This window comes from Ornithodoros turicata, chromosome 1 (genome assembly GCF_037126465.1).
Source record: "Ornithodoros turicata isolate Travis chromosome 1, ASM3712646v1, whole genome shotgun sequence".
In the NCBI taxonomy this organism is placed as follows: domain Eukaryota; kingdom Metazoa; phylum Arthropoda; class Arachnida; order Ixodida; family Argasidae; genus Ornithodoros; species Ornithodoros turicata.
In genome coordinates, this window is record NC_088201.1 from 107,836,503 (window position 1) to 107,862,450 (window position 25,948).

Below are 25,948 nucleotides of genomic sequence, written 5' to 3' on the forward strand. Positions count from 1 at the left end.
CACCGAGAACATGATTTACTCTTATATCCTGACGCATAAGATTTCGTCTTGACGGATAAACTGAGGCTCCGCGTTGCAGTATATTATCCCTTTACGCCTATATTGACGCTTATTGTTTTTCATTTATTATACGGGCCCTGCCTTCTGAGAACACGTGCATGGTTCCGTGTGCAAAGCGCCTTTTCCTTCGCTTCGTTAACGGTCACTCTGGCTTCTGGCGTCTCATATTAGCCCTTTACGCCTATATTGACGCATATTGTTTTTCAATTGTTGTACGGGCCCTGCCTTCTGAGAACACGTGCATGGTTCCGTGTGCAAAGCGTCTTTTCCTTCGCTTCGTTAGCGGTCACACTGGCTTCTGGCGTCTCATGGTCTCACATAATAATAATAATAATAATAAAAATAATAATAATAACTTTATTTTTGTTTGGGTACCCAAAAACAACCGCTAGGGTCTACTGATTGGTGCACCACACAAGGCTATACATGTGAACAAAGACAATCAAATATACAAAAAGCCAACAAGGTTAACAGTGAGACAAACGAAGTTAAAGAAACAATAGCACTAATACTAGTAAGAAAATCACGAGAAGGAGCGAAAATGTCGATGTCATGGTCTTGTAACGTGGAGTTAAAGATTAGTTGTAAACGATTGATTGGATGAAGTTTTGCAAAAGAGTGCGGATAGAAAACAAGATGAGACGTCAGAGAACGTGAGGGCACTCGGAAGTTGATGCACGATAGTAGCTCAGGGCTGTCGATGACAGAATGTATGAGCTTATACAGAGTGTCCCAGAAAACGTGTCATTGAATTATAATAAAAAAACTACGACACCTAGAATCATGCGGTCAACGGCATTTGTTCTTATTAGGTTTTAGGTATTTGGCCACCTTGTAAAGTTAATGTCATGTACCCCAAGTTTAATTATGCAAATATTTGCGAAGTGAACTCAGAAATTTGCCAAGGGAAGGTCACTTTTTTACCCCACCAATATGAAGAGCGTGCCGAATTCACTCAAATTCATGATAATTGACAGCGATATTCACGAGCTGTCCCATCGGAAAAAATAGCCGAATATCATGCTTTTCGGAGCACCGGACCATAACGCGCGATGTCTTTCTGAGCGCATAATCGCTCGCAGTCCGACGAAAGGAGGTTCCGAAGCCAGCCCACAGAGTGACAGTAGAAAAAGTAACAGCTCCTAAAATTGGGAGAGGGAAAGCATTATCCCAGCGAAAGTCGGACGTGATAAGCCATGCCTGCGTTATCTCTTTCTGCGATGCCGGGGTGGGCTGGGTTTCCAACCTCCTTTCGTCGGACTGACATAGATTGCGCTGAAAAATTCGTCGTGCGCTATTCTGTGCGACCTCCGTAGAGCATGATGTTCGGCTATTTTTTCCGATGGGATAGCTCCTGAATATCCCTGTCAATTATCATTAATTTGAGTAAATTAGACACGCTCTTCACATTGGTGGGGTAAAAAAGTGACCTTTCCTAGGCAAATTTCCGACTTAAGCTCGCAAAAATTTACATAATTAAACTTACGTTACACGACATTCACATGACGAGGTGGCAAAAACCCAGTAAGAACAAATACCGTTGACCACGTGACTCTAGGTGGTGTAGTTTTTTTTTAATTATAATTCAATGACACGTTTTCTGGGACAACCTGTATAAGAAATGAAAGTCGCGAATCGTTCTACGATGAGATAATGTGGGGATGGAGAGTTTGTTCAGGATATGATCGTAGTTATAGTAAGTGCTGCAGCCAAGATGACGAAGATGAAAAACAGAGATGAAGCGTCGCTGAACGTTTTCTATTTCAGCGGACTGAGTGATATTGAGGCAGTTCCAGGCCACTGATGCAAATTCAAGAAGAGGGAGTACGGTGGAGAAGAATAGGCGAAAGAAACAAGATGGATCCTGGAAGTTTTTGGTGACCTGCGAGATGATGCCGAGTTTACGCATCGCAGAGGTGCACAGCTGAGTTACATGCGTGTGAAGAGTTAAAGAGCTGCCAAGATGCACGGTCTAGCAATCATGCACGGTCTAGCAATGTAAGTTGTCACATTTTGCGCTGGGTGTAGTTTTTTTTTTTTTAATTTCATATTTCATTAGTGTCAAAAGTATCACAGGACGTGATGACATCGAACGAGACAACGTCGCACGATATAGTGGGCAAGGCACGCGGACGCTGCTTGAACAGTTGTGATTCTCCAAGCTATCTCCGCGCTACACATTCGTATGCGTACGCCCATTGTCCACCATGCTGGTTCCTTATGCGTGGTGGTCATCTACGAGCAGATAATTTTGTTATATGTGAGACTCTTTTCGTTCTCGTTTTTCTCGGATGTGCGTTTCTCCCCGTTGAAGCATCTGTGTTAACGATTCCTCAATCCGTTTTTGTAATAGGAGTTCGGATGATTATTGCTGATTATAGCGCAGCACGATGTGTTGACGTGAAGCAGATAGATTTTCTGACTTGTAAAAAGCGGTCACGTGAAGAGAAAAAGATCACATGAATGACATGATAAAATGAGTTACGGGTCCAACAAAATTCAGTTGAATGTTACTTAAAGGACGAGAAAGATTTCAGAATGGTATGTTTGGCAATCTGTGACCATTTCATGTGGGAGGTCTCTGGAGATGACCCAGGTCTGGCGAAGAAGACCTTATCTGCATCACGTATTATGACGCTAGCACATTCTCGAGATTAGCTTTCTCATTGAAATGCAATACCATATCTTTGGAATCTACTGTTGAACAGACATGCGTAGCCATTTGACAATATCAGCAAGCATATTATTTTGCGCTTTTGACAATAAACTTCTATGTCCAGCATCCCCAGGAACAGGGCACGACACGCTTTTCGTAGTCATGCTGGACTACATAATACCCCGCATGCACCCTCAGCTGCATTAGGTGGTGCTCCTAAAATTTCTGCTGTGCGACATATTGCCGGAAAGAAGTACACAAGACTCTACTCCCTCACGCTTGTACAACCCACCTGTAAAGATGACTTGTAAGTTGTGACTGCTTCATGGGTAAGGACGCGTTGCTCGATAAATGCAACGTCTGTAATACACTGAACTATGCTTCAGTTGTTATACGGTGATTTCATGCTGGATCAGGCAGTGTGGTGGTTTTTTTTCCTTCAAACATATATTAAAACCTCGTCCCTAGGAGGCATATTGGCGCTTAAAGTAGTTTAAAACAACTGGTGGTTATTTTTTAATGAATTATCATTCTGATGTTGGCATTTCGACCATTGCGCTTCCTACGCAGTTTGACGCCACGTATCTTCATATCTATTTACCAGATTTTTTACATATTGTCTCGGCGGTGGGTAGCATTGCATCGTAAGTTCTGAAGATCCTAAGGCTTGCCTTTGAGGAGATAAGAAATCGCAAATTTGCCTCATTTGTAAAATATGGTACGTTTTGGGAATCTCACAACTCGGCCCCCAGTTGTGATACCCGGATCTGATACCCGATATCTAAATGATATAATTAACATTGATGTCAATTGTGAATTTATTTCGTATGCGGACGATACAAGCGTGTTTTCCACTGGTTCTGATATTGATGTAATAGCCACTACTGCTAACGAGATGCTTTGCAACTTGGAAAAATGGGTTAATTTAAACTCTTCACGGATTAATAGTAGTAAAACTGAAGCAATCATATTTCGACCAAAAACAGAAGTGTTAGTCTAAATAAAGAGACAGTATATCTTAATAGTCCTGTTGATATTGTAAAATGCATCAAATGTTTGGGTGTCATCTTTAACGAACAGTTGCTATGGGATGAACACATTGAACACGTTCGTTAGTAGATGGGCAGGTTGGTACATGATCCTTCGATGCGTCGAAACAGGAACGAGGACAAACACGTTAGACACGCTACGTTCACATTGAATGCGTTCAGAATAAACTGTGCAAAATATTAGGCATGAGCGCTAGGCATAGACACATGTTTCCTTTTCGAATTGAGCTACTACTATACCGTTCACTGTTCATGTCTCACCTAAACTATTGCCATTTATTCTTGGGTGCGACAACTAAGAATGGTCTAAATAGCCCTCCACATCATGCAAAATAAGATAATTCGTATCGTGGTTATTATTTGTTATTGCGACTCTGTGAAAGCGCATTTTAAAACGTTTAATCTTCTAAGTGTGTTAAATCTATATAACTATTGCTTAATACGTATGTACAGAAAAATGCCTAAGTTTTCTTTTCTATTTACATTACGGGCAAATGATTTCCCTTGTAATGTTGGGCAAAAAAAAAAAAAAGAATGAAAGCTTCCGTGTTAACGTACAAATTATGGTCTATACAGTCTGGCTTTTTCCTTAAAGGTACTATGAAATTTCCCGAACCCCCATACTTTTTTCCGCTGGAAACTGTTCTTCCCGCCGAGAAACTAATATGCCACAAATTTTTCCGGACGAAATCGCTCCGCTCTGTGAAGAGCGCGCTCTCAAAATGTCTCTTCCGCGCTCCTAACTGTACGCACCGCACTTCTGTTCCCCGTTACGTCACCGGTGTTGCGCAATGGCAAGTAATGCCGTAATACTGCGAGCCCGCTGTAGCTGGCGCCGTCCAGTCGCACATAGAAGGTCACAAGGTCTCTGGTCGCGTCTGAGGGTTGAAGTTGAAGCATTACGTTTTCTTTGTTGCAGGCGTCCGGATAGCACGCTATAATGAACAGCTTTTTGCGTGTGAATTGTTTGCTACAGTCGAGCTGGCAAGTGTGACATGTGAGCTGTACTTTTTCGTGGAATGTATTCGTCCTCTGCTCTGCGGCCGTTCACAACAAGGAACTCAAGTACCTCCGTGGCTTTGGGAGTTTTGCTGACGAGTTACGTGGGCCTCTAGCGATTCACCGCAACGTGTATTGGTTGTATCCCTGTCACCAATGGAAAGTGTCTGGTGGTTGCTTGGCGTTGCAGTTATATTTACGTCAGTTGCAATTATGTTTACGTGTTGGCAATCTAACAACAAAAAAAGTGGGTTGTGAAGTGCGACTCTGATGTTTGGAAGATGCCCCCTTTGCTGCTCGATTTGTTTGCACAAATTATCGTAAAAGACTGAGTGGTCTAATATTTTGTTTTACTTTGTTTCAACTCGTGTTCTTCGTCATCATTACTGTTATTATTCAAAGCAGCTTCGCGCGTTCAGGCGATTTTGATTTACTCTGCATTTACTGTTCTACAGATGGCTGTATTTCCTTCCGTAGAAGGACTTCTTGTTTGCCTAAGATTATGTTTCATGCAAGAATTTATTTATGAGCACGTCACGTATTCAATGTTGAGCACGTCGTAAATCTGAACACTTAGCATTGCCAACCACCATGCCTACAAAACGCAGCTGTAGCGTATTGTGTAAGAGTATTCTGCACATCGTCACTGCACATCTGATAAGTGTTTGTCGTTTAACAATTTTATTGTTCAACCAGGTTTCCAATACTGTGTAATACATCCCTAAGACTGGGGGACATAATCTCACGACACCAGTTCGCCTGCTTCATGCCCTCTTATATTATTTTGTTACGTAAGCTTGAAGTCACCAGTTGAGGTAACTGGAAAGAAACAAAAAAACCCAGTACTGACGTAGCATGCTCAATATTTTGCAATTAGAAAAACGACAAGTAATTGGTACTACTTCAAGTTAACTGCTTGTTGGTCTTCTGGCGGAAATCTGCTTTCTTTGTGACAGAACTGTTCCATTTGCCACTGGGACAGAGACCTCGCAATGCAGGCTCCTCCGAGGGTGTGGGCACACTTGTATGTGCGTCAAGGACGAGGGCATGAGGCTCAAACAGCTGAAATGTCGACATTTAGCTCAAATAGTACAATAACTAAGACACACACACATACACACACACACATCACATCTACATATACACATTATATGCTATTCATGCATAATTTTTATTTTTAATAGAACACAGGATATGTTCTATTTTACATTGTCACACCTCATCTAACAATTGTATTGGCACCAGTGTTACCAGCAAATAAGGGCTGAAGTAGCTGCACGGCCTTGCAGGATGCCAGAGCAAGTTGAACTGGTTGAACACAGCAGTACACTGGTATGATAATGGTTGGTAGGGTTATTTTTGGTAATCTGAAACAAAGCACAGAGTTGTAGCAGGAACAAAATCTCATGAGGACATAGTGCATCAGAGGTAGGTTCCTTTAATTTAGCGGTGACCTGCAGAGCACTTGCTGGAGTTGTCCTGGCATGTTACCCTGGTGAAAGACTTCAGCTGTCATACACATGGGCTGCCCTGATTTGAGACAAGAAAATAACACAGTATACAACTCCAGTTCCGGTGAATGCAAATGATGTAATCTAACTGAGCAATGATTATAAGATAAGAAGTGTAAACAAGAAAATGTCCCCCTCAATATCATATTTGTGCACATGATAAAGCAAACTGTAAATCAAATGACAAAAAAAATGTTAAAAAAAACTTGTGAACAATATACAGAGCCCGAATGGTAGGCAAGACACTGCATTAAAGAGGAATCCGGAAAGAGGGTGCACAGCATTTGTCTGCTCTGAATAGTGGGTTACAATGATCATGCTGTCTCACCTAAGGGGTTTCAGGCTCCGCTGAGGAAGTCACCTGTGAACATGAAAGCAGCTGAGTGAAGAGAAAAGAACGGATACGTATGTTCAACATATTACATAAATATTCTGTTGAAGTATGGTTTCTAGGATCATGCTAAACGAAGTGTACTTTTATCAACAGTGCACCACCTGAGTTTAGGGACTAGATTCGGTAACTTCTATTTCCTTTTTTTACTCTCTTTGTGCCGTAAGCGGCGGCAAGGTTCAGAGTCACGCAGATGAGAATTAACCCATTCACGCAATTCTGAAATCCATGATAGCATTTGAACCACACGGATTGAGAGACCTTTGTTAGCCCCAATAACGAAAAATACTCACACCTTTGCGCCGTTTAGGTGGATGTTCTTTCTCCGGTGTGGACGGGTTGCTACACCTTGATTCAGACGACACTGAGCTCGTTATCCAGTACGTTGAAGAGATTCAGCGTACCCTTCGTAAATTCGATCATGCAAATGTCCGCTAAAAACACGAGCAGTCGATGGCATCACATCGTCTTTCCACTCCGGCGGTCCGATTGCTTCGTGGCATCAAAAGCTGTCCGTTAGGGCAACGCAAGGGCAAATTAGGGAAACGCCCGCAACAGTCTTTTTGTGAAGGGTGTCTACGGAAAATGCGCAAATTCAACAGCGCGTATCCCATATGTTCCCACTCGTGACATCGTTCATTCTACTCACAAACGTTCATCATGACTCAAAACAGCACCTAAAAAAATTAAAGAAAAAAAGAAGCTTCAGATATGGTCGAAGTTACGTTGCGAACCACGTTGAGTTACGAGCGTAACTTCGACCATCTCTGAAGCAATTTTTTTTTATATGCCGTTTTGAGTCGTCACGAGGAACGTTTGCGAGTAAAATGAACGACATTACGAGTAGGAATATATGGGATGCGCGCTGTCGAATTTACACGTTTTCCGTAGATATCCCTCACAAAAAGACCGTTGGGGGCGTTGCCCCCATTCACAATACGACGTACTCGCTATGCGAAGAAAGGGCATTCCGAGATGAACACAATGATGTACATTACTTTCGGGTATCACAACTGGGGGAAGAGTTGTGAGGTTCCCAAAACGGGGGGGGGGGGTACCATATTTTACAAATCAGGCAAATTTGCGATTTTTTATCTCCTCGAAGGCAAATCTTAGGATCTTCACAACTTAGGATGCAATGCTACCCGTAAAAAAAAGTAAATAAATAAATAAATAAATAAAAAGCTGAATATCTCAACTAGTTATGAAGATGCGTGCGTCAAGCTGCGTAGGAAGCTCACATCTGAATGATAATTCATCAACCATCAATTATTTCCAACTACTTTCAGCGCCAATATGCCTCCTAGGGACAAGACTTTAATATATGTTTGAAACAAAAAAAGATTGAAGAGGTCGACAGGACCACCCTGCCTCATCCGGCGTGGAATCAGCCTATAGATCATTTGTTTATGACCTGTCTGCTATGGATTTCTTTTTGTATATGGCTCATATTCTGTGTACGTCGATGCCTCATCCTGTGATATAATGCTCTTTAAATGCTTTTACATTATAAACGTAATTTAATCCAATTACTAGCTCATATAGCTAGTCTACAATTTATATTTTGTTGTGTTGAAGTGTTGTGAAGATGAACAAATGTCATTTCATATTTGTCTAAAATATTGCAGGTGTTGTAATCTGTTGGTTTATGGCTAGTATGCTGTTCCCTTTTTTTTTTTTTTGTACGTTCGGTCACGTGCGCCTTATGCCTAATCATCTTCATGCCATAGGTGCAGTATTCTATAAACACATGCATGTATCTATTATTCTGAGCTCTTTCCTGCAATAAAGAGGAATTATTTGACGAATTTTTGTTGCATTACGGTTTAGATGCGTGCTACTAACGCTGTGGGAAATACTGCCATGTATTCAGATGTTCCGATTTAAATGAGATAGCATCGTACGCGCGCCATAGTGAGAGTATGAACCCGGTTCAAGTGATGCACTCGCGCTTCTTATTTTTCTTTTGACGGTCGCGAGAAGTCTTGTATGTTGCTTGCCTTGCGGAAGAACGTGCCTTTTATATCTGTTATTCACGTGATGGATGCGTTTGTCTGTGTCATACGATTTTGCAGTGCAGTGCGCCTAGCTATTGTGGCGTACGTGACTGTCAACTGCCACGTCTTTTGGATGAGCAACAAGCTATGCCTATACCATGGATATCTTTTAAGCGATAGCATATAAAAGTGAACGGGCTTCCGTGCGTAAAAATGCTTTGTGCACCTATGTGGTACTGCTGACGAGTCTCGGATGATACGAACTGTTTTTCATGCCCTGTGAGATTCGTATCATCGAGATCCTGTTGTAGCAGCTGTTCTTTTTTTTATGAAACGATTTCGCATGGTATGCCGTCTTTGCACAGAGAATTGCACCCCAGGATGCCGCACAGTACGCATCATATCTGGGAACCTTAGGCGCCGCGTGATGTCAGCGTCCCTTGGGCAGGCAATAGCTGCAATGCAAAATTGACACGCAATCCGATTTTCCGGCTACTGCTCTGGAAACTTCTTTCTGATACTTTTGGCAATCGGGAACCACATACCCTTTTCCAGAACAGCAGGAGGAAAACCGCATTGTGGGTCATTTTAGAATTGCAGCCGTTGCCTGTACAAGGACCGTGAGGTCACGTGACGTCTACGGTGCTCAGGTTTGACGCATATTATGTCGTATTTTTAGGTGCAGTAAGCGGTATCATAAGGGTAGCAACAGAGCCCATAGAATAACCGTCATCGAACACCGCTTAAAATAGGGGTAAAAAATTTGACGATTTTTTGTCTTTCCCAAAATGCTGAAAATAAATTTATGTAATTACTGCAATGAACTGCTCAATTTTTCACCTTCGATACATTTTTTAGCAATGTCTTTCATGTTTCAACATATGCATGCATCAAACCTGCAGAAGCTTGTGTGTAAAGAAGTGTCACACACCTCATGTGCAACTGGCAGGTCTAAGTTGTATTGAGATATGCCAGGTCCGTATGCATGCTCACCACCTATGGATTCCTGCAGGGCACAATTTTTTTTGTTAGTAACAACCTCACGCTATATACCACATTTATAAAAGAAATTGGTCCCATACCTGACAGACAACTGTCATGATCATTGAAGATGTCTTCCTCTGGTGCCCCTTCCACATTCATGAAGTTCTCACCCTAACATTGTTAACAAAGCCATACAAACTTATGAGGATCTCTATTTTCAATTCAGTTCAGTTAGTTTCGATTTTTCATTTCATAGAAAATGAAACGAGGCTACCAGGCACAAAAGGAATTAGCCTGCTGAGGGGCCTGGCACCAATACAGTGTGCCATAACTGACATATTGCCACTACGCGCATACAGCAAATTACAATCACATAAATAAAATATACAATTGCCCTAAGCTTTGCACGTATTCACACACACACAAAAAAAACCCATAATAGAGTGGCCCGTCTTTAATAAGACTTCAACAAGTTTGTGTAGCTCTGTGTTAAACCTGGACACAGGAAGGCCATTTCCAATTAGCTGACCAAATTTGTTCGGAAGAGTCGGAATGAGGAAGGGTATCTCCTGACTTCCATAGTTGGTCTGTAGCAGTGGAACTTTGTAAGGGGGAACAGTGATGGATTTCATACCGTAGTGGCAAATGTTTGAGATGGCGCTAAAAGATGATGAATTTGCAAGGCGATTTTGTGTAAATGTCTAATTTCCAAGTGAGCACCTTGTCTACTGTAAGTCTTTGCATGTCTTGATGGAGCTGAGGGGCGTGTGCCCCTGTAGACATGGTTGTCGTACACCAGGCTATCTTTTTTTGGTGCACTGCAACTTTATCATAGTTGCCCTCTGTGGTGTTTTGCCAGATTAGACAACAATAGTACAGCTTGGGATAAACTAAGGATTTCAACTGGGTTGGTTTTGAATCCACAACCCTCCTTTACTATGTGCACTATGCTGCATATTACAAGAAATATACACAAAACAAATAAAATAAAACTTGTACCTGATCCCTGCCTTGTTTTTCCAACATTTGGTTGCACATCTTGTCCAAAGAAGTCATATCAACTACACTGGTGCACATTGTTGTGACAATTAAACTGTTACACCTACAGCTTTTTCCGCCGTTATTAATCCTCTTGTTGTACATTTTAATCTTACACCATGACATTTAATCCATTTGCCATCGGAATTAATCCTCCTTTCATTATTTTTAATCCTCATTTCACATAATGTAATCCGTTTCTCATGCAATTTAATCTAAGTGACTGTGTGTGGGCTACATGACTTTTTTTTTCTTTTTCGTATTTTGGGACAATTCCCATGTGTACGCATATTGCACATGCTTTTCACTAATATTGTGGGTTTCTGCACCATAACGGGATACTGTGGGACTGTCAATCTGGATTACGGTGTTGTGGGACTATTCCCATGTCTACGAGTATTTTCTATGGTTTTCATTAGATATGCGGGTTTCTGCACTGTAATGGGATAATGTGGGACTGTCGATCTTCATTACGATATCCTGGGACTATAAGCAAGTCTACGGTTATTCCCAGTGCTTTCTATTAAAAACGCGTTTTTTGCACTGTAATGGGATACTGTGGGACCGTCAATCTTTATTACGATATTGTGGGACTATTTCCATGTCTATGGGGATTACCCATGATTTTCATTCAAAATGCACTATACCCATGACTACGTATTTTACCCATGGTTTCGATTAAAAACATGGGTTTCTGTTCCGTAATGGGATACAGTGAGACCGTCAACCTTGCTTGCGATATTGTGGGACTATTCACATGTGTGCGGGTATTACCCATGCTTTTCATTAAATCTGCGGGTTTCTGCACCTTAATGGGATATTGTGGGGCTGTCGATCTTGATTACGATATCCTGGGGCTATATGCATGTCTATGGGTATTGCCCTTGCTTTCAATTAAAAGCGCCGTTATTTGCACTGTAATGGGATACTGCGGGTCTGTCAATCTGGATTACGATACTGTTGGACCATTTCAGTGTCTATGGGTATTACCCATGCTTTTCATTCAAAATGGGGGTTTCTGCAGTATAACGAGATACTGTGGGACTGTCTATCTTGTTTAGGATATTGTGGGACTGCTCCCATGTGTGCGGGTATTACCCATGATTTTCATTAATTATGCGAATTTCTGCACTGTTATGGGATACTGTGATCCAGATAGACAGTCCCATAGTATCCAATTACAGTGCAGAAACCCTGATTTTGAATTAAAGGCATGGGTAATACCCGTATACATTGAAATAGTCCCACACTATCATGATCCAAATTGACAGACCCACAGAATCCTATTACAGCGCAAAAAACCGCGTTTTTCATTAAAAGCACGAGGAATACCCGTAGACGTGGGAATAGCCCCACAATATCGTAATCAGGACCGACAGTCCCAGAGTATCCCATTACAGTGCAGAAACCCGCGTGTTTTAATGAAAACGATGGGCAAAATCCGTAGACATGGGAATAGTCCCACAATACCGCTATCCTCATTGAGAGTCCCACAGTATCCCATTAGTGCAAAAACCCGCGTTTTTAATAAAAAGCACGGGGAATACCCATAGACATGCTTATAGTCCCAGGATATCATAATCAAGATTGCCAGTCCCACAGTATCCCATTACAGTGCAGAAACGCACATATTTAATGAAAAGCATAGGTAATACCCGCGCACATGGGAATAGTCCCACAATATCCTAAACCAGATAGAAAATCCCACAGTATCCCGTTATACTGCAGACACCTGCATTTTGAATGAAAAGCATGGGTAATACCCATAGACACGGAAATAGTCCCACAATATCGTAATCTAGATTGACAGACCCGCAGTATGCCAATTCAGTGCAAATAACCACGTTTTTAATAGAGAGGAAGTGGAACACCCGTAGACATGCATATAGTCCCAGGATATCGTAATCAAGATCGGCAGTCCCACAGTATCCCATTAAGGTGCAGAAACCCGCATATAGGTAATATCCGCACACATGGGAATAGTCCCACAATATCGTAAGCAAAGTTGACAGTCCCACTGTATCCCATTACGGTACAGAAACCCGTATTTTTAATGAATAGCATGTGCAATACCCGTAGACATGGGAATTGTCTCAAAATACCCTAATAAAGATTGACAGTCCCACAGTATCCCATTAGTGCAAAAACCCGTGTTTTTAATGAAAAGCACGGGGAATACCCATAGATATGCTTGTTGTCCCAGGATATCGTAATCAAGATTGCCAGTCCCACAGTGTCCCATTACAGTGCAGTAACCCACATATTTAATGAACAGCATGGGTAATACCCGCACACATGGGAATAGTCCCACAATATCGTAATGAAGATCCACAGTATCCCATTACAGTGCAGAAACCCGCATATCTAATGAAAAGCATGGGCAATATCCGTACACATGGGAATAGTCCCACAATATCGTAATCCATATACACAGTCCCACAGTATCCAATTACAATGCAGAAACCTATGTTTTTAATAAAAGCATATGTAATATCTGTAGACATGAAAATAGTCCCACAATATCACAATCCAGATTGGCAGTCCCACAGTACCCCATTACAATGCAGAAATCCACGTTTTTAATGAAAACGATGGGTAATACTCGTAGACATGGGAATAGTCCCACAACACCGTAATCGAGATTGACAGTCCCACAGTATCCCCTTATGGTGCAGAAACCCACAATATTAGTGAAAAGCATGTGCAATATGCGTACACATGGTGATTGTCCCAAAATACACACACACAAAAAAAAGTCATGTAACCTGTAGTAGCCGATAGGAGGCCTATCGGCATGACGTCACATACTCTGCGCGGCGTATCTGTATATATCGGCATGCGTGCCGTTGCCTTGTCGCATTAAACAAATGGCGACGAAGATGGTGAAACGAGACTACGACGGTTAGGGAGGCGGATCCCGGAACCAACAGACGCTGGAGTAGGCTGGCATGGCTAAGATGTGGGAATTTGACGCCTTCATTGACGAAGGAGACGAAGACTTCGCTTCGTACGTGGAAAGATTTGGGCACTATTGCAAGGTAGCCAACGTGCAAGACGAAGAACTTAAGAAGTCAGCCTTCATCACTGCCATAGGGAAGAAAGTGTACAAGACGCTCAAAGATTTGCTTCTACCGTCAAAGCCGGAAGAGAAGTCATTCAAAGATTTGGTGAAGGTACTGAGCGAACACTACGGGCCTACAAGCCAAGTCATTGCGGAGCGCTTCAAATTTAACCGGCGCTACCAAGGGGAAGGGGAGTCCGTCGCAGTTTTTGCAGTCGCGCTGAAGCACATGGCTGCGAAATGCGAGTTCGGCCAGTTTCTCGACGACGCGTTGCGGGACCGGTTCGTCGCGGGACTGCGGAACCCAGCCATCCAGACAGGATTGCTCAAGAAAAATGAGCTGACGTTCGAGACTGCGTGTGAGTTCGCCAAGAGCGTCGAATTGGCCGAGCGAGAGTCTAGGGGCTTCCGACCAGTTGCTGGAACAGACGCCGAAGTCCATGCGATCAAAAAGACAAGCAGGAAGCCTGTTTCGGGGAGTGAAACGAGAACAGCCAAGAACAAATGTTATCGGTGCGGCGAAGAACATGACGCAAGTTCGTGTCGCTATCGAAAGACAAGATGTTATCACTGCAAGCGCACGGGGCATCTGTCTTGCGTGTGCAGATCTAGGCAGACAACGGCCGACGCGGTTCATAACGTGGACGACGAACAGCCTGATAGCGAGCTGTTGTTATACAGCGTGTATCACGTCGGGACAACGAAGCGACCGTATGAAGTGGAAGTGCGGCTTGAAGGTATGACTGTGAAAATGCAAGTTGATACAGGCGCAGCTGTTTCGCTCCTGTCAGAAAGCCTGTTCAAGCTGCTAAAACAACCGCCGTCGCTTGCGCAGTGCGCACTGAAGCTCAAAACGTACGGCGGAACGCCGCTTGAAGTCATAGGCCAGGGCCAAGTCGCTGTGGAATATAACGGACAACGGAAGGTTCTGCAAATCATCGTGGTACCCGGAGACAAGCCAGCGTTGCTTGGGCGCGACTGGATTGAGAGCCTCGGGGTTGACTTGAACAGCATTCACGAGGTCCACACCGAGCTAGCTCCGGACAGCCTCGTTAGAAGGTATGCAAGCGTTTTTTCACCGGGGTTAGGCCTGATAAAAGGCTTTCAAGCAAAGCTTGTGCTTAAGGAAGGCAGCTTACCGGTATTTTGCAAGGCACGACCTGTACCGTATGCCATTCGTGAGCCAGTTAGAGAAGAACTAAAGGACCTGCTAGCGGACGGCGTCCTTGTGGCAGTCACGCGAAGCGACTGGGCCACACCGATAGTAGCCGTACAGAAGCCAGGCAACAAAGTGCGACTTTGCGGAGATTATAAAGTGACTGTAAACCCCTGCATCAAGAGTGATCATTACCCCTTGCCCACGGTCGAGGACTTGTTCACTGTTTTGGCTGGCGGGAAGGTGTTTACCGTTCTTGACCTTTCCGCAGCGTATCAGCAAATTGAGTTGCACCCGGACTCACGTCCCTTGTTGACCATTAATACTCACATGGGATTGTACCAGTATGTCCGAATGCCATACGGAATTTCGAGCGCACCTGCAGTGTTCCAAGCCATTATGGACGAGCTTCTGAAGGGACTACCTGGGGTGGTCTGCTACCTCGACGATGTTCTCATCATGGGAGGGACCTACGCCGAATGCCGGGTCCGAGTGGAGGCAGTTCTGCAGCGGTTCATGGAACACGGCGTAAAAGTAAGGCAAGAAAAATGCAAGTTTTTCATGAAGTCTGTAAAATATCTGGGCCACATCATTGATGAGCAAGGCGTCCACCCATGCCCTAAAAAGGTACAGGCTATAAAGGAAGCACCTTCACCACGAAGCGTGAGTGAGCTAAAGGCTTACTTGGGAATGTTAACTTTTTATTCAAAGTTCATGCCAAACATGTCCTCCAAGTTGAAGCCCTTGTATGAGTTGCTCCAGAAAGATAAAAAATGGAAATGGTCTGCGCAAGCAGAATTGGCATTCGAAGAAAGCAAGAAATTGCTTACACAGGACAGTGTGCTAACTTTCTTTGGTGCTAACTTTTGTGCTAACTTTCCCAAGGAAGCCGCTAGGACTAGTGTGCGATGCGTCCCCTTATGGGGTAGGAGCAGTTTTATTTCATGTCATCAACGGCGAAGAAAAGCCAATTGGGTATGCGTCACGCACGCTGAGTAAAGCCGAAAGCGGTTACGCCCACATCGAAAAAGAAGCGCTAGCTGTTGTATTCGGAGTAAAACGGTTCCACAAGTTTTTGTATGGGCGAGAGTTTACAATTTATTCCGATCATCTTCCCCTAGCAGGGCTTCTTGGTCAAACAAAACAAATTCCTCAAATGGCAGCTGCGAGAATGCAACGATGGATGCTAATGCTGCTTGCTTATCGTTACAAGTGGGTCTACGGAAAAGGAGAGCAAGTGGCAAACGCTGACGCGTTATCAAGATTACCCCTTCGAAATGAAGGAGACAAAAGTGACTATGTGCATTTCTTTTCGGCAGTGCAAGCAGCACCGTTATCAGCAGACAAGATACGGGAAGAAACGCAAAGGGATGCGGTCTTGTCAAAGGTACTCTTTTTTGTTTTGAATGGTTGGCCTGCGAAATCGTCGGACGACAACATGGCACCATTTTTTGTGCGGAAAGATGAACTGTCGGTAGACTGCGGTTGCGTCACGTGGAGAAACAGAGTTGTCATCCCAAAAGCACTACAAGCGGAAGTATTGCAACTTTTGCACGAAGGACACCCAGGCGTGACGCGCATGAAAATGTTATCGAGAAGCCATGTTTGGTGGCCTAAGTTAACCACGTGCATTGAGGAAGCCGTAAAAGGCTGTTCAACCTGCCAGCTTACTCAGAACGCAGCACCTAAAATACAGGGATTAGCGTGGGGTTGGCCAACCAGACGTTGGCAGAGGGTTCATTTGGACTTTGCATACTACAAGAACGAATGGTTTTTGGTTCTTGTTGACGCCTACTCGAAATGGGTGGACGTCCAATACATGAAGTCAACCACAGCGGCAAACACTGTGGAAACACTACGCACGGTTTTTGCAGCTTTCGGACTTCCGGAGAAAATTGTGACGGACAATGGTCCTCAATTTGTGTCTGACGAATTTTCAAATTTTCTCAGAACGAACGCTGTGCAGCATACGAGGACACCGCCGTACCACCCAGCCTCAAATGGAGCAGCGGAAAGACTTGTCCAGACAGTCAAACGAAGTCTCCTACGCCAAATTCGGGATGAGGAGAGCACAGGAGTGACTCGGACGATTCGACATCGACTGGATCAGTTTCTCTTCGCATACCGTAACACACCGTGTCCAATAACTGGTAAGACGCCAGCCGAACTTTTTCTGTCCTGGAAGCCACGCACGAGGCTGAGCATCTTGCACCCCGAATTAGCAAAGCGGATGGAAAGAGGTATTACTCAAGGGCAAAGCCGCCCAAACGGAACTTCATGGAGGGAGTTCGAAGCGGGCGATAGCGTTCGAGTAAGAGGGACCAGATCGGGTGATCCAAGATGGTTAGAAGGCACTGTCGTGCGGCGCGTCAGCTTGTCTACATACATAGTCAGGGTTCAAAGCCAAGAGAGGTTTGTCCATGTGGACGACATTACTTCACACGCATTTGCTATTCCTGCGCCCAGAACGATCCGGATTCCAGAGGAGACCAGTACACAGCAACCGCCTGACCCGGCTTTGGCAGTCCAGCCTCAAGTAGAAGACGAAACAGGGACCCCATTGGCAACGCCTGTGTCTACTGAAGATGAAGTCGCCACGGAAAACAACGCTCCGGTACCGCAACTACGACGAAGCTCGAGAACACGAAAGCAACCCGAACGTTATGGCTTTGAAACAAAATAAAAAGGGAAGGAATGTAGTAGCCGATAGGAGGCCTATCGGCATGACGTCACATACTCTGCGCGGCGTATCTGTATATATCGGCATGCGTGCCGTTGCCTTGTCGCATTAAACCAGTTTGCACCTAGCTTGCAGTGTGTCTCCCTGCCCGGCTACTACATAACCCACACACAGTCACTTGGATTAAATTGCATGAGAAACAGATTAAATTATGTTAAATGAGGATTAAAAATAATGAAAGGAGGATTAATTCCGATTGCAAATGGATTAAATGTCATGGTATAAGGATTAAAATGTACGACAAGAGGATTAATAACGCAGGAAAAAGCTATATATGCGGAATACACCGCTTCATTTTACGTACTGTGGGTGTTGTTACTGCATCGGCATGGCTGCATTCTGAACGACACACGTAGTTGTACGTCTATCTGTTGATTCAGTGCGTAAACTTCAATTGGCTTCCATCCTCATGTTGCTTTGTTGCGTAAATGATCTCCTAACATCTGCATGCCACAACGTAAAGGGCAACCTCCATGGAGCGAATGTACAGCGAAAAAGCTGCGAAGTTCGCTCAGCGTTGGACGCCCTGCGCGAGGCGTCAACAATGTGAGCGTCCGCCGGCGATCTGCCTTTGCCAGAGATTTTGGCCTAGCGTCCGCGATTCCGGAAGCGTCAACTGTGGGTGAGATCAACCAATCAAAGCGCTCTTCCGCTACGAATCTGCGGCAGCTACTATGGTGGCTAGATTAATATCAGGGGGGTCGGACTTGCTCAAAAAAAGCGTTACCACACGGGAGCTGCCATCCGTTGGTCATGGAAGGCGTTGCCTTCCATTGGCTCTTTCATTCCGCTAAACTTGACGTGCTCGTTTTCCTAAATTCATCACTTGCCATCTAAATTCGGTGTACTATGTGCGTATCTCATACGTATTCGTTAAACAAATAAGCAGTGAATATTTTCCCACTACAACACTTGCTTGTGTGCTGTCGTTCGTTTGTCACTTCATTATCACGAAACTCGACAGACCAGAGCATGGAATGGCGGGCGGTTTCGTTTTTGCCATTTCCGGTTCCTGTTGGTTCACGAGCAGCATGAAAATGGCGGTTTACTGTGTGTATTCATTTTTAATACTGTTGCCTTCGGAAATACATGCCTAAATTTCGTTACGATGGGTAACGATTTATTGATTTCGCTTGCAAAGCATACAAACGCCACTTCGACATGCCATAGGCGGTAAACATCTTGATCTGTGTCGGTGGAAAGCAATGGGTTGGCGCTTTCGCAGGTAATCACATAGATACGATTCACGTTTAATATGACGTTTACCTTACTTACCGCACTACTTAATTCTGCACGTATTCCGGAGATTCGTACCCAGGCAAAAATCTAGAGTGGGACCAGCCCAAAGTGGTTTTTGAGACAGGTCTCATGCTGGTCCCCACTCCCAGGTGGTCCCAGTAGGGAACCACTCTGGGATGGGGACTGCTTGGGACCTGGAACCAGTCAGGAAGTGGGACCACTTGACGGATGGGGTTTCAGTGGGACCCGTCTTGGCCCCGATCCCAACCCAGGCAAAAATCTGGAGTGGGACCAGTGGAATTGATCCAGTGGTCCCCTCTGCTAAGTGGTCCGGGATCCGGCCACTTAGCAGCTGGGACCACTGAATACATGAACGAAAATAATGCGTAGAAATGCACATATTACTCAAGTAAATACAGTTTATTTTGCTAAGAGCATACACTGAGCAGAAAGAAATAATCAATACATCTCTACATGTACATACTACGTAGTATAAGTCTGATCACTCACTGTGTCTAGACAAAGCATATGCCTGACTGTGCCATGCACTCACGGACCACAGGGAGCTTGCGTTCGTTGGCCACCTCACATCTTGTATTTTCTCAGAGAAGATGACACATGACACTCCTGTTTTCCATGCAGGTCGCGACATACACCCCCTTCCCACCGTACGTTCGGAATCTTCTTATCCTGTTTCTCTTCAAGTTCTGATATTCATGCACCTTCAGATGAGAATATGTGCACGAATTGGAGTTACAGGGATATAGCGTCTTCAATTCATCCCGGTGAAGATTCGCGTAGTTCTAGGGCAGGTGTCAAAATTACAGTGACTCAGTGGTACTGGCTTCAAGGCTTCAAAGTGGTTTCCAATATCAAGTGGGACGGTGCAACACTGGAGCCAGACCCCCCCAAAGGAACCTGGCTTCAAGTTGGTTGGTAGGTTGTGCTCCCAGGATGGACACACAGTGGACCAGGCATCCCACTCTAAATACCACAATGGGACCTGACTTCAAGTGGGATGGCTGGACGGGGCCCAGCGTGGAGGCACACTGGAACCACTCATGCTACCCAAGCATCCACAATGGGACCTGACTTCAAGTGGGATGGCAAGCTGGGGCCCAGCCTGGCCGCCCACTGGAACCACTAATGCTACCCAAGGATCCACAATGGGACCTGAGTATGCCACTCTGGAACTGGCTGGGACCGTCCTGAACCCAACTGGAACAACTGTGGTGCCAGTCTGGGACCATCCTAGATTTTTGCCTGGGTACGTTCTCAACGCAATTACACGGCTGGCCTGTCTTCCTACGGTGGACGTCGTTCCCTCCATCGACTCGTTCTTCAGTTTGTCATCCCACGTGACTTCACAGGGTTGGCAACAAACGGAGCAGCTCCGCTGTAGTTAGGGGGCTGAAATTCGTCCACTAACACTGTACATGACCAACGGATGGCTGCGCCCGGGCGGTCACGCTCGGGGATAGGAGAATCCCATTGACGGCGCGCCAAGTACGTTCTCTAGAGTCTTCCTATATTAACTCTATGATTAATATTGTCTGGTGTGAGGAGCGCCCACAGCTCCTATCCGACGGAGCGGGACTCTTGCGGAAGACGGCCACCAGGCGCGCTGCTCCCCCCCACGGACGCTCTGGCTGGTCCCCAGGCGGTGTTCTTTCGCCGTGACATATCAGAGGGTGGGATAGCGACGCTGTCGCGTCTTTGAACTGCTTTATTTTACTTTATCATTGGCTGTGCACTGTTTCTGTAGAATGGTGAACCTTTAGGAGACTTCTCACGCACCTGTGAAGAAAAAGCGGAGTGCAAAAACGAACAGAGCGCCGACCATCCGTCGTCGTACATGAACGAATTCAACAGGGGGGCAAAAGCTACTATTCAGAAACACTCTTCAAGCTTGTCTCCAAACTTGAAGATACCTTCACAATGCTATTTTCATATCATAAAGGGCAAGCAGACAGCCTACTAGAAGTATTGGCATGTGCTAGGGGCAGTGATGGGCTGTACTTGATGTGCCAAGTACTCAAGTAGAACTTTAAGTACATTTCTGTGTACTTGTACTTTACTTTAAGTACATTTGAAACCGCGTACTTTGTACCGTACTTAAAGGTACTGTAAAGCAGTAGACAAGCAGGATATGCTGGCGACGTGGCTTGATACAATGTTGCTTGTAAATCCCATATGCGGAACCATACGACCGACAACGCTCTCTAAATATTTTTAATTTATCATGAAAAATCCGGCGTAGTGCAGCGGCGCGACGCCTGGTGTCGAACAACTCCCTGTGCAGCGGACAACACTGTCGAATATGTATGCAGCACTATTTTGTCACGTTTTGTTTTTTTGGTGGCTATATTATTTCGTATAATATTTCCATGGGAGTGCAGAGACCCCTGTTTAGTGTGTTTTTTTGCGAAATAAAATGAAAAAGAAACGCAGCGCTGTTCGGCTGTCGGGCCCAGTGTTATACGCATGCAACGTGGTTGCCGCCGTACGCGGCTGAGAGTACGGATCCCTTCCGAATACCTAATACAGTGTTGCCTGTAATCTTTAATTTTAATTTTCTAATTAACTGCACCACCGATTGGAATGAAATTTGCGCCGTTTTTGTACTGGTGGCTTCGACTATCGAATTGCCACGCTAAATGAAATTCGGCCTCTGCTGCTTTACAGTACCTTTAAAGTATTTTTTTCCAAATACTTTCCCATCAAGTACTCAACTACACAAACTTGGGCTCCAGAAAAAAGTCACAAAAGAGTATCAAAAATGCTAATCAAATGCCCATCAATGCTTTTAGTGGGATGCTGTACCAAGAGTCCATCTGACATTTTACCAAAATTGATTTTTGTGCTGTTAAAGAGCATATTTGTTGAAGCAAATTTATTGTTGAGAGGTTTGGAACGTTGAAAAAGTATCAACACTTCTATGATTATGTAAAACGAATGGAATGCACAGACATCCCACATTATAACACTGCAACCGGCAGCACAATGACTTGGTCAATTGTCACTTCAGTTCTTCCAATGCAGGGTTCTATGCTTTTTTATATTGTTTCGTTCATTGGCAATTAATAATCATTTTATATCACAGTGTGTGATTGCATTACATGATGAACACTCTGAAAGACACACACGCTTTACTTTTTACATTTTACGTTTTTTAATTGGTCACATGGATTAGATTGCTGCAGATCACAGTCGTATAAAAATCATGGCTTGCATTGTGCTTCATCCTTTTTTATTTTCTTCGTATTCTTTTTTAAACATGTTGTATTTCAAAAAGCACCATGGAATGCCCAGAAATATATAATCTCCGTTGGCCTGAACGTTTTTCCCCCTTGAAATTTCCTAGCCTGTTATAACAGAAGATCAGTACCGGAACACCACACTAGGCAGGTGATCTTCGATCAGTTAGGGTATAATACATAATCACAGCCCAGATGACTCATTACCTCTCTACATGTAACTGCAAATTATGTCAAGTCCATATTCACGGGTTAGCACTTAACCTAGGACTTTATGGCTTTAGAGCATTTGTCAAGAATGCTCACTAAAGTTTTGCCAAACAAGCAAGACACATACAGGGTGTCCCACCGAAAAAGGGCCAGGGGCTAAAGATAAAACGGAGTGTTCTACACAAATGGAACCAACTGTACGTGCTTGGCAGTTGCGTGGTCTATCCAAAAACATTTTTTCATCGCTCCTTGTCAATTAATTAGAGGTAATTAATTTTCTAACTTTTTAATTGTCGGTTTTAGCTCAATGAGGAAGCTCATTGAGGAAGTTGTAGTACATGTTGAAAAAGACGAAACTGAAGTGGTTCGAGGTTGCTATGGCTTGTGGTTTCGTTTTTTCCCGGGGTTAAAAATTGGTTTCAGAAGCCGCGCGCACCACAGATCGCTCCCCATAATTCGGCGCCCGCGCGCGATGATTGCAGTGCTCTCTGATTGGTGTGCCGTGAAACAGGTGAAATATCTTCCTCTTGTGTGACGTGGCCCAAGGGTGGTCTCCAAGCGCTAATCTCAAGGTCAGTGTACGCCGGAGTGCGCTGGAATCGTCGCGCGGGTGCCGGATTGTGGGCAGCGATCTGCGGTCCGCCCGGCATCTGAAACCAACTTTTAAACCCGGGAAAAAACGAAACCACAAGCCATAGCCACCTCGAACCACTTCAGTTAGGTCTTTTTCGACATGTACTACAACTTGCTCATTGACATCTGAGAGCTAAAACCGATAATTAAAAAGTCAGAAAATTAATTACCGCTAATTAACTGACAAGGGGCGATGAAAATTATTTTTGGACAGACCACACAACTGCCAAGCACGTACAGTTGGTTCCACTTGTGTAGAGCACTTCGTTTTTTCTTTAGCCCCTGGCCCTTTTTCGGTGGGACACCCTGTATACTAAGCAGTGAAATGCAAAGTGATACAAACTATATTCGCAATGTACTTGATGAATACTTGAAGTACTTTGCCTAGTACTTTGTACTTTACTTGAAGTACATTTGGATTTAGGTACTTTGTACTGTACTTGAAGTACTAATGACGCCAGGTACTTGGTACTTTACTTGTAAGCCTTGAGCATGTTGGCTGTCAAACCCATAGCGAATATCTCACAATGAACATTGTAAAATTCTATGCTGTGATGAGAATGCACTTCCCCGTAAAGGGCATTAACCGTCCTCGCGCAAAAAACAGAAACTGTCAAAGGAGGCGCGTCTGCATCAGTGAATACACTTATGTGAGCATTCAGACTCGCATAATGATGTTCTTTGTTTTCATTGTGTGCATATGTATGTACATATATATCATGATGAGGAGAACAAACAGGTTATTGCCATTGCTGTGTATAATAAATCTTGTTTTGACATTGCGAGATTGAAATTTGGAGATGGCCGTGTCTTCATTGACTGATAGGAAACTTTATACATCGAGGAACAAAAAGAAAGATTAACCGGCCTCGTTGCTGTGACATTAAAAAAAAAGAACTAAAAGTGTGAATGAACAAAGAAAAGTAACCTGATAAAGGAAAGAGATACAAAAGTTGAAAAGGATGGTTGCCATCAGCTTTGTGACGTCGAAGCTACGCATGGGACATACAAAGCTGAATACCTGTTCCTTTGCGTGCTTGAATAAGCGGTCTTCAATGTGTTTCAGGCTGTTACCATTACTGTTTTGTTTTCCATTGATATTTACCCCCCACCGTCCCATTCCTCCGCAAAACTTCTCGGCCACATGGGCGAAAACGGCCCGTTCAGCAGACGCGCTTCGGGAGAATCTTCGCATACATCCGTGCTGGCGCGCCACCTGACGGCGTCTTCCGTGAACGGGCCGCCTCGGCTGCGCCGCCCCTCACCCTCACACCAGACAATATTCATCTAGCCACCATACAGCTACGCTGCTTTGTCGTCTGCACGTGGTCGTCTGCTCTTGGGCGTTTATGCATGTTTAATCGTCCGGAGGCGCTCGGAGCGGATATGTCGTCGCAGAGCTGGCTCGAAGACGTATCAGAACCGCCTCAGATACGCTCGCTCTGTGTTTGGATATTCGCTCAGAGTCACCTCGATCCGAGGCCGCTCGCTTCGCTCGGGGTCTGGAGGACGAGCGCCTATCTCGCTATTCCACAATCCCCTTCAGAAAATGGCGGTTTCCAGCGAAAATGCGCAGTATATGTGCTCCGTTTTCCACACAATTGCGAATTCGCTGCAGAAAATACGCACCCATTTGTGCCGTAGCACCAGTAGCACTACGGACACGCCTGAAGGGCCTCGGAGGAAGTTTGACTGCAAGGTGTAGGCTGCATCACCTAAAATGTGTGTGCCACCTGGAAATACACCTTCCCTTCCCATTTCCAAGGAGAGTGGGGAACGGCGAAACATTGCGGCATCGTGCACCGAACCTGCTCCACCAGCATAGCTGTCGATGAATCTCATCTCGTTGTCACATACTGCTTGTAAAGTGACTGAATGATGCCCCTTCCAGTTGACATACCATGAAGGACACCAGGCAGGGGCCCTGATCCGTATCTACGTCCCATCAATGCGTCCTATGGTACCTGCAAACAATTTATCCCATTGTAGCATATTCAAGCTTTGACAGCAAAGAAATACACTGACTTGTCACATACTATGTAAGCTTCGCGTGGCACCTGAGAAGGAGTAGGTACTTTTAAAGGCCTCACCAATTTGAAGGGCACGCGCTTCATTCGGCCAACTTATTATTTGGCCAACACTTCTCCTCCTGCATGAGCAACACAAGGGCTTGGCACACACGATGTATTGCTTCATGAGCCGTCCAAAGTGACACACAGAATCCGCCAGCGATAGACCAGGAAACGTATAGTACACCAATAAAGTTTTCACTCAGAACTCCCTCAATTCCAATTGCCATTTTGGCATTTGTCCCTGCCTGTATGCTTCTCGGCTCGCTAGCTAGGTACCACGAGGCAATCAAGAATTGCTTTTCTGGGCGCAGTGGTCGTCTCCCGCGTTCTCCCGTTGCATATCCTGGTGCTATGCGCGTACCGCATTTGCGCATGAGCTCCTCCACGAGATGTGTTTCGTGGCATGCGGAAAGCGAGCATGGGATCAACTCTGTTCAACATAGAGGGGGGAAGAATGTCGGTTGTCCGTTGGCGGGAAGCCAGGGGTGTCACTAGACGTCGCAGAATTGAACGGCGGTCTCCTCTGAGCAGAACAATACGGGTCCGGTTCCGAGACGAGAGTGCTGCTTCTGCGGCGCTGTCGGCCTGCTCGTTCCCCACGACACCACAATGGGCTGGAACCCACTGGAGAACGAGCTGGATGCTGCATTAATCCACCGCATGCGCCTCGATGTGGCCTTTACAGCTCAGTGGCGTTACCGCTTGAGACAAATTGATTCTCCCACCTGTTGCCACTGTGGTGCTCTTGAGGATCTGGAGCACATTCTTCTTCATTGCCCTCACTACGAACCTTCCCGAATCACACTCTCCGAGTCTCTTCGTCAGCTGGACTCTCGCCCTTTCTCCCTACCAAAATTGCTTGGTCCCTGGCCCAATCCAGCCCAGCAACGCTCTG

The 25,948-nt window shown here is 44.8% G+C and overlaps 1 protein-coding gene across 1 annotated transcript; it reads left to right on the top strand.

Annotated features, from left to right (window-relative positions):
* The first annotated feature begins 13,562 nt into the window (after positions 1-13,562).
* Positions 13,563-17,526, top strand: LOC135378754 (uncharacterized protein K02A2.6-like). The gene is made up of 4 exons (XM_064611849.1): positions 13,563-15,436; positions 16,222-16,289; positions 16,853-17,052; positions 17,369-17,526. The coding sequence occupies exons 1-4, from the start codon at positions 13,634-13,636 to the stop codon at positions 17,440-17,442; spliced, it is 2,145 nt and encodes a 714-aa protein (XP_064467919.1). The 5' UTR covers positions 13,563-13,633; the 3' UTR covers positions 17,443-17,526.
* The last annotated feature ends 8,422 nt before the right edge of the window (positions 17,527-25,948 follow it).